Source organism: Botryllus schlosseri, chromosome 3, assembly GCF_051294905.1.
Source record: "Botryllus schlosseri isolate E-star chromosome 3, Bs_hap1, whole genome shotgun sequence".
Lineage (NCBI taxonomy): Eukaryota > Metazoa > Chordata > Ascidiacea > Stolidobranchia > Styelidae > Botryllus > Botryllus schlosseri.
Genome location: NC_137238.1, coordinates 9,337,440 through 9,358,228, shown reverse-complemented (window position 1 = coordinate 9,358,228; position 20,789 = coordinate 9,337,440). Strand labels below are relative to the sequence as shown.

The following is a 20,789-nucleotide window of genomic DNA, read 5'->3' as shown; positions in this document are numbered from 1 at the left end:
TCAGGAGCAAGTGTGCACGAGAGTGAGAGTGTGAATGCTCAATTGGTTGCACAACAATGGTCAATATGCTTGCGGCTTGCGCTGCTCTCACTTGCACCCAGACGTCATGGCTGCGTCACAATACCAAACTCCGTTACAATGAAACATTCGAGGCTGATTTTGGAGGGTTCCGGGGCCACGAGCAGAATAAAATTTATATGTTCGCAAGCACTACCGCGGAAGCTCTGATTGACACCCGTATCATCAAATTTCGCGCTCGGCAAGCTGGTCACTATAGGACACTGTGATTGTACGTGTGTTAATTGATCAGAGAGAAGGTTCATGGCGGCGCCCGAACAATGCTCTGACAATGTTGTTCTCAAATCTACATTGTCTTCCTCATTATCGACGAGAAATGGCTTTGAATTGACATTGCTGTCGTTAAAATACATTCATTACATGCGATTTATTCCGTGTATATGTTGATAATGGGCAAATAATGAATCGCTTCAGCAATTCGGCCCGCCTAGTACCTAATTTTCCTGTATCCAGCCCGGCAACTGGACAGTGGACAAGTTGCCCGCCCCTGTGTTATATCGTAATGAATTTTGAGATGATTCAGTTCGCCTGGAAGAGTACCGTTAGCCCGCGTATTAATTTCATTCCATTGATCGTCCTGCTCAAATATTCGGGCAAATGGATTAGGCTCCCACTCCCATCATATTAGCGCAACAATGACGTGCGGAAACAATACCTGACAGCACTGACCAGTGACCATGGCCATGCGCAGCAAGTAATCTGAATTTCATCGTTAAATGCCGTTTTGCGTTTTTATTATTTTCTCGGTATTGTGCATTCTCAGTAGTATTCATCTCGGTAATAGCATTCTTCGTATTGACCGGAAACGCGTCGCTTTGTAGCTCACCAGAGGCTTCAAACATGTTACCCGCGGGCCTGATCTGGTAAATGATAAGTTACTAAGCAAATATTCACTCAAGAGAGCAAATATCGAGCATGTCCATTATGAATATGCCACTTTATAACTATCCGACGGCAATCAGCCGTTATCACTCTAGTCACCATTAGTCGGGGTCATCGACAACAAATTCCAAGAAGGCAAAAAAGTACTCCGTTCGGAGGTTTTTTTAACCGAAAGGTAGTGATTACCAGAGGCGAAGAAGCCAATAAACACCGTTGTATGCAAGTTCCAGAGATCATATAATGGTTACACCAATAATACGATGCAAATATCTTTTGTATCCGGACTGCTGCATATAACTTCTCACTCAAAAGTTCCCCGGCCTCGGTAGAAACTCGGCAGGTGACTTAATAATAATGAACCAAATTCCAACGGTCGCGTAAACAGTAAAATCCCACGTCTTGCTGAGAACGCGTCGCGTACGCAGGGCAGTGAGAGCGATGTGGGCGTAATGTTGATAGCTGAAGCCAGCTACGCTCGCGATACCCTGATCGATTCTCGAAAGTAGAAGGCTCAGCCTCCGAAGCGCAGGCGGTTTACCTGGAACACAAGAATAAAGGTGTACATCGAACAATACAGCAGGCACTAGCACCGGAACGGGTCGTTTCGGCATGCTGCTATCTGTTCATTACGTCGTGTGTGTCTTGTGTATTGCATTGTGTCTCTTGAACGGCTAAAAATACGAATAATAATATTAGAGCCATCGTCGGATTACGACTAAAACAAAGGCAGGATAGAAATATGCCAATCTGTATCGACGTATCGTCGTGACCCGCCGCTTACAGTCATTGTATTAGCGGTTTAACTGTATTCAACAGGCCAATTATCATATTCTGCGAGCTCTGCAGCTCGCAAGCAAAGTTGATGGCAGAATAGAGTCGTTGTGATCCGTAGTATTATGTTTTATTAGTAGAACAAGTTTTTGTTGCAGTCAAATCCGTGGAAAGCTGCATTTATTTTTCACAAAATTTGCACTGGAAAGTTGCATTTATGGACAAGTTCCTTGAACTTATTAGGTTATGAGATACTTGATTCGATTCGTATCCAAGGCACAATAGCATAACTCAGTGTTGACGACTTCAAAAAAATCAACAGCCTGAAAAAGTGAAAGTATAATTTTCGGCGGTCTACTCCGAATGTACGTCAAATCAAAGAGGACCTCAAATTTAAACGGCAATGAAATAATTAAACGATCTATTTACATATAGTGCCAAATATTTTCAGTAAAAAGTTAGTGACATGAAATATCGAAAAAACGTGCAAAATGTTGCAGGAAAAATCGACAAAAGTTGCAAGAAGTTTCATGAAAATTCGAAAAAGCTGCAAAAAGTTGCAATATAAGATTCCTCCAAACAGCTTAAAACGCCATACTACGTAACTTATGAGTATTTAGGAAGCTGCCAAAAGCTGTAAAAAATAGTTGCAAAAGTTGAAAAAACTTGCCCTACTGATCAGTGATCGCGTCTGTGAGACAGACATGGGGTAATCGCGATTAGTAATCGTAATCGATTACGACGATTACAGCATTTTGAAGTAATCGTAATCGCAATCGATTACATTCGAAAAAAATCCGAAGTAATCGTAATCGTAATCGACTACTTCCCATATCTAATCGATTTGTTTGTGAATGAACGATTACTTTTTGTTTGTACAAGGACTATGACATAAACTGAATATTCGTGAACAAAAATGAGATAATATACCACGTTAGCGTTAGCACAAACGTCTGTTTTAAAACGCCACTGACTCATTATTACGTCAGAAGTATTAGCTCCGCTCGTCATTGCGTAACAAGTATCCACATATAGTAAACAGACATGCGACGGACATTGTAGTGTGATTGTAAGAACACCTCCCGTGGTGTATATCAGGTTATCAATACACTACAGAAGCCGCTACCTCGCAGCAGGATATTGATCACCACTCTGCCCATAGTTTCAAATAGTAATTTATGTATTAATGTTTAGTTGTGCTTAGTTAAACGCAGTTTGCCATTGCTGCTTGGCGAGCAGGAGGCCTACGTTCGCACGTGCCCCTGACGAAGATTCGGAATTTTGTACTCGTCGAATAAGACATTGCAGTTTCCACAACGAAGCATTACAAATAAACAGCTGCTGATATATATCATAACCTAGCCGTGGTTAGCCGTTTCTCGTAACAGCAGCTCGCTGTATATGTATTAAGTTGAAGGCAGAAATTTTATGTTAACCATATCTTATTCTCATATAACTACTTGAAACGGGCGTCAATCGTTATTTCACAGTTCGTTACTTAGCATTTGGACCTGCCGCCATAACCATCCGCTTATATAGCCTGACATGTTAGCGTGGGTTGTAGCTAGAATCAGCAATTCAGCCAAAACAGCAATTCCCCTGTTCAACCGTTGGTCAACTTTCAAAAGTGAATTTCGTCAATAATATTGGTAATTGCATTATATTACTATTCATATATAACCTCTCTGAGCCCCGAGTGTCAGATTTACCTGTAAAGCTGGGGCACGTAATTCATATTCATGGCATCTGGTATGTTGTTATAATTACTGTATGTTGTTAATTCGCGACCTCCAGTCCGTTGTATAATCACAAGATATTGTACTCGCCCAAACGTAGCAGACTAAAAGAATATCTTTTGTGAGACGCACACACAAATTGTCATGGCTTTATTCCTTTGTGGATGCGCCGGGTGACATTTGCATTGTGGGACCAGATTGGAAGGACAGGAGTTATAAGTCCCGCCCACTCAGCGCGGCTATTGACAATAAAATACCCTAAGTTTCGGCCAAGGTATTTCTTTGGTATCACATCCCGTGGAGTTGCGTGTTGGCCGAAACTGCTTATATGTTTTGGTGTGTTGTGGGATGGTGGCGCGGTAATGACCGGCTACGAAATGCCTGTTCCCATAAAATATAGCCTATGTATGTTTTTTCTTGAGGGGAACAGGTATGCATTTCAAACCCAGCTATCTACTGCAGCAGGGGTCACCAACTGCTTTGAAAGAAAAAGCTACTTCTTGTGTAATGTGTACTGATTATTGCGACGACCGACGGGTTACCACGTAGCCTAGTCCCGTCGTTTATCCATGTTCAGTTGGATTTCTTCACTTAGAGTAAGACAATCAGAGCACTGGACCGGGTTTCCGCCCCTTACCAAGAAAAAAACGCTCACTCGCAGGGACTCACACCAGCTCCTCCAAGCTCAGTTGCGTTGCTGCAGTGCGCGCAGAAGCGCCGATCTCCGCGTCTAGACTCGGGAATATTAACTATATAGATTCCCGTTGAGCCGCCGCGTGGGCGAAGACAAGCAATGCCCCGAGCGACTGCGTTCATATGTTCCTTGGCGTCGGCCGACCTATGTTCAACTGCTGCTCATATGAAACGAGCTTCAACTATCAAATCTCTCATTTGGATATTTGCTACAGCGCAGTGGTGGCCATACGAACGTAGGGGGGGGGGGGGGGGGCTGGGCGAGACTTACCGGGGGCCGCCCTATAAGTATCTATCCGTAACTTATGGGGGGGGGCTTCGCTTCCCAGACCCCTCTTTCGCATCTGTTATTATTTTCTATCTATCAAGGTTTGGCCAGGTGCTGGATTCGGCCATGTCTATTTTTCATGTGTGCAAAGATAGACGAAATTAAAACTAAGTAATTCTACCGCATGCAGAGACGTGATGATTATCGGCATATGGTACGTTTCTAACAAATGCAGAGATTTGATGATGATTGACACATCTGTACGGAATCCTATTCTTGCCTTACACGGATTTCCATGTTTATTCGTTATTATCCCTGAAAAAAAAGCGCATAATCCAAATAGGGGAGCCCTTCGGCCAGCCCCCCTGGCGGCCGCCCACCTCGCCCACCCCAAAAGCCATCACTACTACAGCGACCGCGGACGACTCATTTGGTCCGCGTTGGTGACCCCTGTACTAGAGATATTTGAATCGCAAAGCTCGAAAAACATTTACAAGAATTAATTAAATTCTCGAAAATGCTCCATAATATATGTTGGTTTACGAAATACTTTTGAGTCCCCTTCGAGCACGCTCCCCACTCTATTAAGGAATTTGGGGCGCGGCAGGTAAAGACCTGGCAATAATGCAAATCGTTGGATGCGATAAATCATGCACTATAAAGTTGTGCAATTGATATATTATGACGTAATAAGCAAATGACGCAAGATGTATGAAGAAAGTTGATATCTCATTAAGCCTTTTCATCGCAATCCTTGTATTGCCTTCCCATATATCATTTAAGATTATAGTCCTAAGCAAAACAAATGTAATCGTGAGTAATCGTGATTACTTTTTCAATGTAATCGTAATCGTAATCGACTACTTCCTGATTTTGCGGTAATCGTAATCGTAATCGTAATCGCGTGATTCCGAAGTAATCGTAATCGCAATCGATTACATTCATAAAGTAATCACCCCATGTCTGCTGTGAGATACTCGATTTTGATACTACATATCCTTTGGTATTTCTTCAGATATTGCAAGTCTATAACCTTCCATGAAGCTTTCTGGTAATTTAGCTGTTACCCGCCTCCATTTCGTAAACTTTCTGCTAGTAGCTGGACTGAATACGCCCCATTGCTCTGCCATCGCTACCATACTTCGCACACTAGATGAGGGGTGGCCAACATGCGGCGGTAGAAGAAAATTTGTGCGGCCGTCGACACGTAACTCAATTAGTATGCGCTGGCTGCCGTCGATATGTAAATCGAATATAAAAATTTTTGAGCGACTTTAATTAAACTCGAAATATTCATCGCGCTGTGCGCGATTCAAGGCGACCTCATTGTTCTATTTTAATATAGTAGCGACTTTTGCAATACGAGCCCCACAGTACAGATGCGAACAGCGGAGGAAAATGATGCACTGCATATAGAAATATCTACTGGGAATCGTGTGCTTCTGAGCTATTCACGAAAGAAATTTGTTTCTGATACGTTTGGAAAATTCCAATATATTTCCACCAGATTATGTGAAGTTCTAAAGAACTCCTGAATCCTAAACGTAGTAAACATAATCCATCAGAAAGTAAATACCTTACATCAACCAGGGTTGCACTCAAGTCACAAGGCTTCGTGTCACAAGTCAATCTCACATTTATAGTTTTTACTCGAGTCAAGTCGATTCATTTTCAATTCACAACCGAGTCAAGTCCGAGTTCTAGTCAGCGAGCAGAGGATCGAGTCCCAATCATGTTATTATGACTCGAGTCCAAGTCCAAGTCATTGTGTGGACTGCCCAGTTTCCAGTTAAAGTCTTGCTAACGAGGGTTACCATACGTCCTCCTTTTTCAGATTTTTGACAATGTTCTCCGAGGACGCCTAAATGTCCTCCTTTTTGGCAATTCGTCCTTCTTTACAGCTTTTACAGCTAAGACAATGGTCAGATTCTAGTGAAAATGGGCATGAATGACGCTAAATAGCCAAGACGGACGTTCGAGCGGGAAATTCGTGGTTCGATCGAAAGTGACAACCTCTTTAAGTTAACACCACTAAATTTAAGTAAAAAGTGTGTAAATCGGGAGTCAAACGAAAGAGATGACCTTTTTTTCAGGCAAGACCACTAAATTTAAGTAAAAGTGTGTAAATCGGGAGTCAAACGAAAGTGACGACCTTTTTTTTAGTAAACACCATTAAATTTAAATAAAAAGTGTGTAAATCGGGAGTTGAACGAAAGTGACGACCTTATTTCTAGTCAATACCACTTAATTTAAGTAAAAATGTGTAAATCAGGAGTCGAACGAAAGTAATGACTTTTTTCAAGTCAACTCACAAAATTTTACAGCAAAAATAGCGAATTCGGCTGTTTTCAATACAGAGATTGACGCGAGTCGAGTCGAGTTATCTCCGTAAGAAAACGACTCGAGTCAAGTCAAGTCATCAGAAAATCGCGACTCGGGTCATTACAACCCAGTGCATCAGTTACTGATATTGAGTGATTTACAATACGGCAATGTCAGGGTTACTGTTACTAAATGTATAATGCTCACGAACCACTGTCTCTCTATACGTCACCCTCAATTTGTAGGTAAATAAATTCCTGTTGCAGCGAGCACTTTCGTAACAGGAACACCTGAATTGACAGTCACAGTGAAAGGTCACATGACTTTTGAGCCAAATGGAACACAAGTTAAGAGACATTGCCGTGGAGTCAGATTTGCTGTCAATAAACCATTTTTCGCAAATAATGGGCATGATTCCTATATTAAGCGGTCGTTGCTACGTCACAGCTACGATTTGGTCAAGTGTAGCCTACTGTTCATCTTTCCTATCAGCATCAGGCACTCAGGCAGGAAGAGTAGTGCTAACAATAGCGACGATTTCGATATCGTGATTTTCTTTATATTTGTCAGTTTTCGGGCTATTGTAATTTTCGCTGAGCTTGAAATCTTATGATTCAGTTGCATGAGTAAATCGCTGCAGTTAGAGTCGGAGCCTGAACACGGGACGTACCGGTATTGTTTGTTTGTTTTTATGGTATTCATGGTGTTTGTCAAATACTATGGTCATTTACACCAGACCGATATTCTTCATTTTTATTCCGAAACTGCCGACTTGTAGCGCGGCCTACTTCTAAACTTTTTGTAAGACACCGCTTGCGCGGATGAGATGACGAGGAGGAGCCTAGATAAACCTCCAACACTTAGGTAGGAATTATGGAGTCGACCTAGGTCGGACTGGAACCAGCAACCCATTGGTGTTGCAGCTATGGATTAAGCCACAACGCTATCTCACAACGGACGTACCGTAACACGGGGTAACTTTGTACCACTTTTCACGCTCAATGCTAAATTATTTTATGATATGTCATGATGTTCTGCCTTTTGCTATTCTCTTATAGGCGGATGTGCTACAGCTATAGATTAAACATGAAACTAAATATTGTTTTCAAGTTTTTGATCATTTTTTCGAAATTTTCCTGTGGTGGTCAAAGTCACCCGTGGATGGGGTGACTTAAGCCAACACCATTTTTTGCAATACCACGACAGATAGAAGTCATACACGCCAATCAGCCAAGCTGAGATGTTGAATTTGGTCCCCTATGGTCTTCTAAAAACAAAATATCAATCCAGTAAGCGCACACTGCTACACTAACAAGCTGGTTGGTTAGATGGTGGAAATATTCCTGGGTATCATCGGTTGTGACGCCTGCAAGTAATAACTGTACACAGCCTTTGTGTTAATGACTCAATACTTGGCAGAAATTACTCGACCCAGTCTGATATGAACAGTTTTGATTGAATTTTTTAACTGTCATAGTAGTTAGGCCTACGTCATGTACTCGATTAGGTTTTTTGACAATATTTGTAAGAAACCAATCGTTAATAATAGGAAGCCCAGAATTTGTTCACGCTATACAGTGGTCGGCTAATTTCGTCTCCAAATCTAGTGATGAAGCAGGCTAGCATTATGGTGATTTCAGATGCTTCCGATTGCTTTCATAATGCAAAGTCCCCCTTGGAATACCAGTTTTCAGGCTCGCACATCTTTTTGAGATTCCCTCCTGCTCGATCATTCTTAGTGCAGGTTGTATCCGATCTTATGAGTAGTCTATATAGCACATGGCATCAAGTTTTCTTTTATATTTCCTTGGCTTTCAATAACTTTTGATGATACTGATACTAAGACTAATCTTAACGTAAAAATACTCATGTTAGCTGACTGTAAATAGCTGGTCAAAGTCACCCCAGAAATTTCGAAAAAAATGAAAAAATTTATCAGCCAAAGTATTTTGTGAATTTTGAAGTAATTAACTGTAATTTCGAACAGGAAAACCAATAAATGCTGTCATGTGCATAGTTTTTGTCTGCAAATGGAAGGGAACCGCCTCAAATTCTTTCTTTGTATGTACACCAAACAAAAGTTACAGCATATAAAATTTGGGGTGAAATTTTTTACCTCACCTGCCACTATAAAAAGGTGTTCAAGTCTGTTAAAATGTTGTGTCAAACATCAAATTTGCCATAAACAGCACTCTATTGATGCAGTCATTAAAAAACAACAGCTCAAAATACTCGTACAGTGATATCTTGTTCGATGCTGACAATAGAAACGAATATTGGTTTTTGGTCAAAGTCACCCCTGTTACAGTACCGGTATCGTGCCAATACAGATTTTGACTCAAGAGAAGTCATGTCATTTCCAAACATTTCTTCACACGAACTTCCAAAGTGACTCCATATTTCGAACTTTTCTATAATAAGGCAATTGACAGGCGTCGAGAAAATTATATGCCCACATATCGTGACTTTTTCATAGAAAGAGGAATCTATCATGAAAGTTAAAATATATTTTGCAATGCTGTGGTATTGTTTGTTAACGCTTGTAACTGTAAAAGACAAGAGAAATCATCCCTTTCAACTGACTGGGGCAGATTTTGGCCAAGCTTCCGTCACTTCAAATCACAGGTTTGTTATGTTTCATCGGTGAAGACTACCGGCAGTATATATATAATAGTAATGTGCTATTTTACCAGCGCAGCAAGTCGACGGGATCTGTTTTTGCTGAAAACACATAAAACCGGAAGCTCAAGCCTTCAAAACATACTGGCTCGATATGCGTGGGAAAACAAACTGTTTGTGGGTTTGCCCGCGGGCAGTATCCTGTTCCGCAGCTACCATCGCGGAAAACCGTTTTCTATTCAAGAATTGCAGTCTGCCTCAAGATCTTTCAACATGATGTTTCATCACATGGTATTCAATCGAAACGAGGTGAATTCATTGTAATATTATATTGTAACATGCTGTAAGACAATTAAAAAAAGTCGAATGCATTCGGAAACGTCGTGCATATCGGGAGTTTCGACTCTTCTAGATTAAGATGTATGTTTGAAATCAAAATCGCACTCAATTACAATCACAGTAGCAGGCAATATTGGCGGGAATCTGCCCAAGAGTTGTTTGGGCTCACACGTGTCTTCTTAGGACAGGGGTCGGCAACACCCAGCACGCGTGCCATTTGTGGCACGCGAGACGATTTTTTATGGCACGCCAAACGATTTGACGAACGCGACATAACCATGTTTTGTTGCAAAACATTTCACATGAGTTTTCAAAATGGGAACAGCTAAAATTATTAGATGAATCAACATAATACGGGATCTTTTGCTTTAGTCAAAGAGTGTGCACTGGGCAGCTTTTCGACCGCGAATATTTATACGAACCAGCACTTTGGCGCTGGGCATTTTCACGCTATGAGACACACGTTTCGGCAACATGCGACTCGGAGCGCTGTATGCGTGATCAAAATGATTTTTGGCGATAAAACATTGAAATATAATAACCGCCGCACGTTGGCCAAAACGTTCGGCATTGATATGACCACTGTCCAGGTGCCGATATGACCACTGTCCAGGTGCCGAAATGACCGAGCGAATAGTCCAGCTTCTGCAGCTTGAGCTGCATGTCGCAAATGAGACCGACAGGGGAAGATAATGAGTCCCGTGTCGAAATGCGAATTTGGAATTGTGTTCGTCGCACGAAAGTGTGTATTATTTTAGTTTCGTCTGATACGTGTAAGCCAGGGGCGGGCAACATACTGCGCGCGGGCCGGATCCGGCCCGCGAAGGGATTTTGACCGGTCCGCCGAGAGTTTTTACTCTGAAAGCGAAATTTTATTCTGAAATTATTGAAAAAATTAAACTACTTGCTCTGTTCGGGTCTTCATGCATTTTCGACCATGAAACTATATAGATTACTAACCTACGGATAGATACGCAAATCCTGTCGTTACGCTTGGGCTAGCAGTTACACTTACTGTTGAGCAATCTAAAAGCAGCATAATTGGTGGTCTTATAGCTTGCGACTCGAGGGCTGAAATTTAATAAAACTGCTCTTAATCGAGAGCTACTGTCGCACTGATTCCGAAAATACAAATTAAAATATTGTCAGGGAAATGGAACCACCTCAAAACAGCCCTCATTGACTGAAAATGGGCATTGTTCCAACAATGGCACCGTCGCAACACAATGAACATAACAATGACCAATTCGTCAAATCATTGTTCGGAACAATGCCGATTTTCTGACACTGAGGGCTGTTTTGAGCTGGTTCTATTTCTCTGACAATATTTTAATTTGTATTTTCGGAATCCGTGCGACAGTAGCTCTCGATTAAGACCCGTTTCATTAAATTTCATCCCTCGGGTCGCAAGCTGTAACACAACGAATTATGCTGCTTTTAGATTGCTCAGCAACGAGTGTAATCATAGTGTCCTATATGGTGTGGACACAGCGAGAGGGAACGGCTCTCTGCCTTTGGGTTACGTCATACTTTCCATTTGACCAAAGGCAACAAGTTCGGATTGCCAACAAATGAATCAATGGTTGCACGTTTTATCGAACCTCAATTGTTATATCACAAAATAAATTTATAGTAAACGCAGTGATTGGAGCTTATACAACAGCTTACGTTGTCGTAAACTTGTTCACCTCAACCAACCCTCTTGCATATAATTTAATTCAAATACGAATATCGCTCATACGTTTATAATTATAATTGTATATCATGGATATGTAGGTGGGTAGGGTATTGAACTTTTCGTATGTCATCCTGTATTTGGCAGATATTTAAAGATTGAGGCTATACCGCTATACTTGTGTAGTTGAGCAGATGAGCGATACAGCGACTTTTGCGTGCATAATCAACTTTCGGTGATTATGTGATAACGTTCCTCGATTCAGAATAAATGAGTACTTCATCTGTATTAAAAACAGTTAGCAAAATGTAATGAATTTGAATTATTTCTAGTATTTTGAAATTTCAACTTGACTTGACTCTTACTCGAGTCACCTTCAAATATCGACTGACTTGACTCATGACTTGACTTGACTTGACTTGACTTGACTTGACTCGACTTCACTCGAGTGGCTTGACTTGACCCAATGAGTCACCTTTGAAAATCGAGTGAGTTGACTTGACTCGAGTCAAAATGTGCACTGAATCGAGATGACTTGTGACTCGAAGGTAATGACATGATCCCAACACTGCCACGAACATTAACGAAGGCTGCGTCCCAATATAACTGATGTTCGCGTGCAGTCTTTACTAAGGGTTTCCGCATACGACATGCAACCAGAGTTCAAAAAACTAGTTGTCAATATTGAACGAATACAGATGTCTGATTGACTTCAATAGCTGTTGTAAATAAATTCATCAAATACTGTTTTTGGTCTCTATGCTCGAACTTGAAGTATACATTAAATGCAATTGATTTATTGTATAGGTGGATAAATATGTGATTAAGGTATAATGTATAATTGTATATATTCTGTAATCCGGCCCGCCAAGTGCTTCATTTTCCCATATCCGGCCCGCCGACTGGAGAAGTTGCCCGCCAAGCGATTCTCATATCTGTTGGAGCAACGACAATAGCTTTTACCGCTATGCCGCGATCTTCGGAGCTTTGCAGACTAATCTAGTGGCAGACCAACCTAATTGTGACATCAAGCCGACTTGCATGACACAAGGGTTGGGACATTTTTATCATCAGGCCATCTCATCCAAGCATCTTTGATGGGCCTCTAACTTATTGGCTATGGTACCGAACGCAGTAGACTTGGGAACGATCAAGGCAACCACAGAAGATCAATCATTACGCGACTAAATTTAAATGATGCACATATTACGTAGATAAGGCCTTAGGTCTATAGTGCGGTAGCGACCAAAATATATAACCTTCGCGACCAATACCGTAAGAATTACTGACGTAACCTTGCCGTTGCCAGCTGCACATAGGTAATTTGTGTGATTCCTGGCTTGAAATGCCAAATATGACAAAATTAATTATGGTTGACACGCCAGTTGATTAAATTTTACATTTATTTTTGATATTTTGGCACACTGCATGCGAAAGGTTGCCGGCCCCTGTCTTAGGTGGACTTCGTCTCTTATGCAAGCAGAATGAATGGTCATCTGAGGATGCTCAAAATTGCCAAAACGTCCTCTCTTTTCGCATTTCGAGTTAGTTTCCTCTACTTTCAAATTGACTTTTAGGCTGGATGTTGTATTTATTTCCGAAAAACTACTGTATTCATGACACACGATGAATTGCTATTATTAAAAAGGTTTCCCAACAGATTCCCCTACCAGTCCTAAGTGCTACACCTTCTGGATTGCTATTGCAAACATTGTCCGACGTTCTCTGTAACATCTGGGCTTTTTACATGCAAGGATCTGGCGCATTTTTTTCGATGCAGCCACGATGATGGAAAGAATGAGACAGACTTCTTTCTAAGTTGGATCAGTTTCGAATATCTTGACGGTTGGATACAATGTTGCATTTAAAACAAATGGTTGTTTAAAACACTGTTTTAAACAAGGGCCTTTTTAAAAAAAAGTTTTTTTTTCAAGTTATAAAATTATGTCATAATTTTGTAAATACTTTCCAAAAAACAGGTTTTATGAGCCTGTTGACAACTACCACCTGATATAGCCGACGTATACGATATGGGATGTTTGGAACCCTTAAAATAGTCGGTTCAACGGCTATAGTACGTAGATATTTCGTCAAAGGAGCTATATTTAACATTTATTTTCAATTGTCAATGTCAATCCACTATGACGTCACAAATCAATAGTTGTGACGTCATGGCTTTGAAAAATACATGTTTTAAACAAGGGCCTTGTTTTAAACATGTATGTTTGAAATTGATTTTTGTTATAAAGGCAACCCTAGTTGTATATAATTTCATATATATTTTGGGTAAACAATTTCGCATCCTCGTTAAATATGGTCATTCCTAATCGACTAAAGTTAAATGTATATTATAATATTATAGCCTAAATACTATATTACAGGGTCTAATAAGTATTGAAAATATAGGTTTCTTTGGCACTTCCACAAGACGCAATTTTTGTCACCATACTCCGAGATCCGGCAACTTTGTTTCGGTCGGCATTCAAGTACTTCCGTGATGTTTCTTTACCATTTCGGCGGGCGAAAGACGTTGGCCTCGACGGTTTCTTAAGAGCACCAAATGCGTGAGTATATGCAAAGAACCTATCCGTCTACACTGCTTAATATTGTGTCCTGGATCCCGATTCCGGGAACCATTTAAGATAAGTTTGCTAATACCACGAATTTACTTACTTTACGATCACCAGTCCCGAGCGCAGTAGCGCAGTATGATCCATGGTTTTATAACCAAGTCAAAAGGTTCCGCTTCACAGCACTATCTTACTTTCATAGTTTTCAAGTCGAGTCATTTTTAATTCAACACCTAGTCCGAAGTTTCCCAAAACTTTTGTCGACTCATCGCCCCCTTATCAATATCGACAAAAATTTTCGCCCCCATATTTACGGATACGAAAAAGAGGACATATAATCGGGACATTTATTCACCTAACTCTGATCGCCGGTGAATGTACTAAAATAAAGACCCTTTTTCGAGGTGGTAAGTGCTCGGAAAACCGGTATCCGCGTCTACTTTCCGTTGATATAACCTTTGTTGCGTCATATGCAGAATAAGCCGTCTTCAAGTGGATATTTTTACCGTATCAATTAAATATATCTCACTGGAAGTTCGAACATTTTCGCATTTCGTTCGATCTTGATATTATGAATTTGGCTATCGGCAAAATCGAAACCGAAACCGATTTGAATCGGGATCCGGACATCCGGTATCCCGCCCCGAGTTGAATCACGACTGAAATAAATTACCAGACGTGCTTCAAAATATATCAGTGTCTTGAACGAGCGTACGAGTCTTGCGAACATTGAATTGTATACAGGGACGTAACCGCACTTCGTCAGGCCCCCCCAAAAACTTTGGTCTTGGGCCCCCCATAGGGTTATCGACAGAACTTATGGGGGGCTTCGCCCCCCAGACCCCCCTCCTGCGTTCAGAGGTGATCAAAGTAGTCAGGAAAGCTACTCAAGTAGAATAAGAAGTAGCGACGAAAATATCTACTCAAGTACAAGTAGAAGTACTTCTTCCATAAGCATCGTAAAACTACTTGAAGTAGAAGTAGAATTGACTTACTTTAAAACTACTCAAGTAAGTAAGTTGTTGTGAAAACGATCCTAATTCGTTCACATGGATTGTAAAAAGGTGCAAATTGAGCTATGCGAAAGGTGACGAGCTTGATTCATATTGATGCCTACCAACAGGTATCCAATTTTCGATAGCATAAGCATACATCCACATCATGATAGTATTGATATGGTAATGCGATACTAATCCTCTGTGTTCTCGAACAGCACGTTTTAGAAAATAGCATGGTACGGCGCCATCCCCCACATTATAAAGCCCGTAGTTTAGTCGAAGAGCAATACGGAGAAGTTGTAAAGGATACGGTGTAAACACTTGCAGCGATTAGTAAATGTTAATAAAAAATATGATGGATTGTAAAAATGCCATATTGTGTAGCTTTATTTTGGGCAATTGAAGGCATTACCACACTTGCTTTTATAGTTCAACATGCATGTCATCCAGACAAAAAAACAGATATTAATTATAACTCAAAGTATATGATACTGGGAATTAAAAGTAAAATATAAATACTATTTCTAAAAGTGGAACATGTATTTCATGCCTTTAGTACAGAAAGTGTCAAAGGTGGTACGCTACAACAGCTCTAAAACTAAAAAAAAATCAAAGTTCGCTTTTCCAGATTAGGACACGCCATGGACATTGGACATGCTAGATTACGATATGACAAGTAAATGGTAGATTGCGAAACATCAGTTTCAAACGTTAGGATGAGCCATATATACCGTGATAAATTATTGCATATGGGCGAAGGGAGACAATGAGGTGTAAACGGAACCACGCCAACCCGCGACCTAAATTATATTCACCGATACTTTTGTGAAATCAAACTGGTCACTCCGCATCCACTGCGCGCGAAGCGCGACGAAAATTCTTGGCTTTACTCAACTTTTATAAAAATTAAATGTTGATACTCCGTGAAAACAGCCCCGAAATTTCTCAGGCTATCTTCCTGATTGACAGATTTAACTACTTCTACTTGACAAAATGAAAATAGCAAAAAGTAAGTAAGTAGATCACAAAATATTACGAACTAGAAGTAGAAGTAGCGAAAATCAGATCTACTTAAGTAAGTACCAGAAGTAGAGGAAAACTACTTGAGTACTTCAAAAAAGTAGAAGTACTTCGTTACTGACCACCTCTGCCTGCGATACACTGTTTATCGTTATTTATCATATTCATCGGGAATTCGATTAGTGAAACAGCTTTTGTCGCCTAAGCGCGCGAAGCGCGCAAAATTTCTAGAATTCATGATTGAATCGGTCAGTATGACCGGGAATTGCATATATATTGTTATCAATTTTAATCTTCTCTCTGCTCACGTAATCAGATTTGCCGGTAGAGCTGAGTGAGGTGTGTTTGAAAAGGTAGGACCACTCAATAATAATTGAACATCTTCGAGCGTATACCCGTTGGCAGGAACGAAACAGCACCTCGTCAGGCCCCCAGAAACATGGGTCTTGGGCTCCCATAGGGTGATAAAACAACCCCCCATGACGTTGTTCGGGTTTGTCACGAAATCATCTGTAATGTATCGTGAGCCAGGGCAAAGCGCGAAAATTTTCGATAATTTATCATAAAATCGGTCAATCAGATCCTCGATTGCATATATATTATGCTATCAACTTATTGTCCTCTCTACTCACGTAATTAGATTTACCGGTAGAGCTGAGTGAAGTGTCTTGAAAACGGGAGGGCCCGTAAATAATAATTAAACATCTTCGGGCGGGCGGGCCCGTTGATATGACTTCGTTACATGATGTTATTTCGTGACTTCCAGTCTGCTATATCAAAAAATATAGAATCGCCCAAACGTAGGCTTCTAAACTAAGAGACGCACACGATTTCAAATTGGTATTTCTTCACTGGCATAAAATTTTTCCCAGCGGGATGGTATTTGTCTTGTGAGGTTCAGATTGCAAAGACAGGAACATTTGGCGCCAGTCATTTAGGCGCCTATGGACACAATCCAACCTATATGTATTTTGTATATATAACGAAGTCTTCGGTCAGCATAAGGGCAGATACCTTTTCGGCCAAGGTTTTCTCGCTGCCGATCGTTCTGGCACACTTCTTGGAGTCGCATGTTATATGGCCTCTTTATTGTATGTCTCGGTGGGTCGTGGCGCGGTAATGGCCCAATACCCAATAATAACGATAAATGGCTACTTGAATTCGCGCCCAGCGCGGAAAATTTTAGATAAAATTGCATAAATTTTCAAAAAATACTCTATGATTTATGCTAATTCACGAAATAATTTGGGGCCCCCTTCGAGCTCGCCCCCCCCCCCAATTGGGGGGTTTGGGGTGCGGCAGTTACGGTGCTGATTGTATATACTTGCATAGGCTACGTCGCCGCTTCAAGTTATGAGGGATCTTCATCGTTGAGTACTTGATCAACTCAATAAGTTACTCAGTTGACATGGTCATTGGGAGCCATCATTTGAAGCCGCTCCGTCCCACGACAAATAACAAGCACTCGCAATGTGGTTATTCTAGAGTCGAGGTGATTCGCTTTGAATCATCCATCTGATTGCATGTTAGAATGCCTGATTCGAGTCGTACGTATGGCATCTGAAATTATTTTAATCGATTTTCGATCAGTGATCATGGTTATTCGTGGAATCTTCTTACTTATGACGAGCAAGCTTACAATTTCGATGTTGTGAAATAGAAAATAGATGCTGAACCATCCATGATCCACAAAGCGACGCTTGCGCAGTTCAAGTAGGCCTACATTGTACATCAGGTGTCGGACTCAATTTTAGTCATCAGCCTTTTGATCGCTTCCGGGCCGGACCATTGAAATCGTGCGAAAATATTGCCTCGGATGCCCTGGCGAGATAGCGTGGTGGTTTGTTCTACAGCTGCAGCACCAAGGCGTTGCAGGTTCGAGTCCTAACGAGTTCGACTCCAGAATCCCTAGCTAAGTGTTGGAGGTTTATCTAGGCTCCTCCTCGCGACGTGATCCGCGTAGACATCATCTTTCAAAATTCTAGAAGAGGGCCGTGCTACAAGTCCGCAGCTACGGAATCAAAATAAATAATTGGCCCTGGTGTGAATGACCAATTGATCATTGTAGTCGAGGAACACCATGAATATTACAAACAAAAACTACAACAACATTCGAAGCGATCCATCCCTTTGTTTTTCAGTCCAGCAGGGATGTCCCGCTAGATTCTGTAACTAGTTTTCCCTGTAGAAAAATGCATAATTTAGGGGTGGCCACTGGCCAACTTGCGGCCGTAAAAGAATAATTTGCGGTCGTCTACACGCGTATAATGTCATGAACACGTTTTTGCGGCCGCCAACATTCACTCTGAATTTACGAATTGGCTCCCAAAATTGTGAGAGCTTTTAATTCAACTTGAAAGATTTCGTCGTGCGATTCAGGGCGACATGATTTTTTGACTTTAATTTGTATAGTGTGTTTGCAGTCTGAGCCCCAGGATAAAATCGTGGGATTGTTTATGTCGTTTTTAGGGACAACAGTTATTGACATGAAGGTATGGGAATATATAATGGCCGAAAAGTCTTAACATATTGTCACGATCACGGGGAAAGATATTTTGGCCTGAGCCAATAATAATCCATCAATTTTAGCTCGTCATAACTCCTAGCGGATTTATTTCAAAAATTGCTCCTCCCATCTTGATAACGGTTTCAGCGAAATTTGAATTGTTAAGCAAGTTTCTTTTGTAGCAGTCAGTCTTTTCGTACTTGTTACTGAAACACGACTTGATCCATGATGTCCACCAACGTTTATTATGTGAATGTAAGGATTAAAAGAAATGGTGCTTCCATTGCAGTTACTTCAAAGGCCCGGAGGACGGCGGATATTGGTGGTTGGCAAAAAACGGAATGTTCTACGATCTTGGTTTCGATAACATGAACGAATCTACGGAATATGTGAAGCGTTCGATCAGGCTAATTGATGAAACGTTTCAGTTGGTAATCATTACTGAGTACTTCGATATCGGTATCCTGCTGCTGAAGGAGATCATGCATTGGACCGTGAAAGATGTTGTCTACGTGACGATGAACGCGCGTAAACATGGTGCAAATGGTCGCAGCAGAGAAGCACCCCAACTATCGCAAAAAATTTACAACTGGAATAAGGCAGATACGGCGCTTTATCATTATTTCAATGCATCTTTTTGGAATCGCGTTAAAGAGTTCGGCGAGGAAAAATTAAAATCGGAATTAAAGGAGTTGCAATTTTGGAAGCGGTATTACCGAGAAAGTTGCTTCGAGGATGACATGATACCGAATGAGCGTGTAACTGATGAAATCTTTCGTATGTTCAGCCCAAACGAGCTTAGTATCATGCAATACCAGTTGCGCAATTCCGCCAAGAATAATAGAACTTGCATCGGCATGATTCTGCCGGAACATCAATGGTGGAGGATGATGTCCTGCCGACAACGAATTGTTTCCAATTCAGACTGGAGATTATTGGACGGAATGCTTTGGGATATTATTTAGCTCAACTACATTCCTGCTGGGATTTTGGTTGTTTTAACTCTGTTTTGCATTTTGGATCGAGCAGCTTACGGGTGCGGGACTATCAGCTACCGGCATTTCGACGCAACCATCTCTGCGCCAGGACACACCAAGGCGGAATAATTTTCGGCCAACAATTGACTCCGCGAAGTGCGCCCCCAAAAGATGGCGGCGATAAAACCTTGGCCCATAATGACAGGCGCATGTTGGCCGTAACTTCCGATATTGATATGGAAAGGCGCCAAAACAACGGGTCGGGAATATGGTGTCCTTGCAACCTGAGTCCTGCGGTACAAGCGCAACATACTGAGACAAAGATTACACTTCGTTACAAAATGCAGTTTTGGAATCGCGTGCGTCTCACCAAATGAGTTTTCTTTTACCGAGGTCTGATAAGTGTGTCCTCTTCCAATATATTTTGACTAGCGACTATCTTTGCAGCAGGTCACGGAATAACAGCATGATTCAACAAAGTAATTAATAACGATGGGCCCACCCTCGCGAGATCTTTATGAATAGTCCTAAATTTTCGAAGATAGCTATATGCAACCATACTAATATTATTGACCAAATTCATTCATACACTCGTAAATGCGGATTAGTCTAGTTTTAGTAGTTCCCTTAAAATAATTAAATATCCCCTTCCAGCTATGTGTTCTAGTTATATGCCCTTTTCAGCATAGCCAGAGTAATATCCAAAAATTCTGAGTAGCCAGGCGGCGAATTTTAAAATGAAAAAAGGTCTCCACTTTCGCACAGTGCTCAGTCCTAATCCCACCCTCAATACCGTATACAATATACATAGTATATCTATCTGATGACAAAATAGCTCATCAACACTGAAATTGTCAGTGCAATCAATCGTATACCTCATGTAGGAATAGGAAGGGGACGTTTTTATTTTTGTACTTGATGTTTTGTGGCATATACACCGACGCATGTAACCTAGCAACGCAAGATACACATAGGCTACACACGATCTGTACTTAAGCATACCATGCGTTATTGATGTGCATATGCATATGAACCGTTGGCTAAAATTGTTGCACACCCCTGTGTTAGTTGATCATTCTGGTGTGGGCCGTATTTCGACTCCTTCTGTTTTATACAAGATCTAGTTTAAATTTCGTCGTCGTAGTGCTCTAGTCTTTTTGCTCATCCTGTGCAAGTTTGCGAACAGAATACAATACAAAAGATCCTCGGACATTGGCCTACGCAAATTCTTATTAACGAAACTGAATGCATTGTTCTGTCACGCATTTCTTTAAATATATTAGGTGAATATCGCGAATTCGGTGATTAGTTTACGCAAGGGGTGGGCAAACTACG

The 20,789-nt window shown here is 41.1% G+C and overlaps 2 protein-coding genes and 1 long non-coding RNA gene across 3 annotated transcripts in view; 2 read left to right on the top strand and 1 right to left on the bottom strand.

The window, feature by feature from the left end:
* LOC145434828 (ARF GTPase-activating protein GIT2-like) overlaps positions 1 to 20,789 on the bottom strand; it is a 336,581-nt gene that overhangs the window by 95,482 nt on the left and 220,310 nt on the right. The gene's annotated exons all lie outside the window — the stretch shown is intronic.
* LOC145435348 (uncharacterized) lies at positions 9,231 to 14,021 on the top strand. The gene is made up of 3 exons (XR_013913821.1): positions 9,231 to 9,375; positions 9,444 to 9,678; positions 13,790 to 14,021. It is a non-coding gene; the product is annotated as an uncharacterized LOC145435348 (long non-coding RNA).
* On the top strand, positions 14,525 to 19,442 carry LOC145436494 (galactosylceramide sulfotransferase-like). Its single transcript, XM_080313856.1, has 2 exons — positions 14,525 to 14,586; positions 18,767 to 19,442. The coding sequence occupies exons 1-2, from the start codon at positions 14,525 to 14,527 to the stop codon at positions 19,440 to 19,442; spliced, it is 738 nt and encodes a 245-aa protein (XP_080169982.1).

Coding starts and splice junctions, on each gene's coding strand:
- LOC145436494 (XM_080313856.1), top strand. CDS start 14,525: ATGAATTTGGCTATCGGCAAAATCGAAACCGAAACCGATTTGAATCGG. Junction 14,587..18,766: donor AATCGGGATCCGGACATCCG/GTATCCCGCCCC, acceptor CTTCCATTGCAG/TTACTTCAAAGGCCCGGAGG.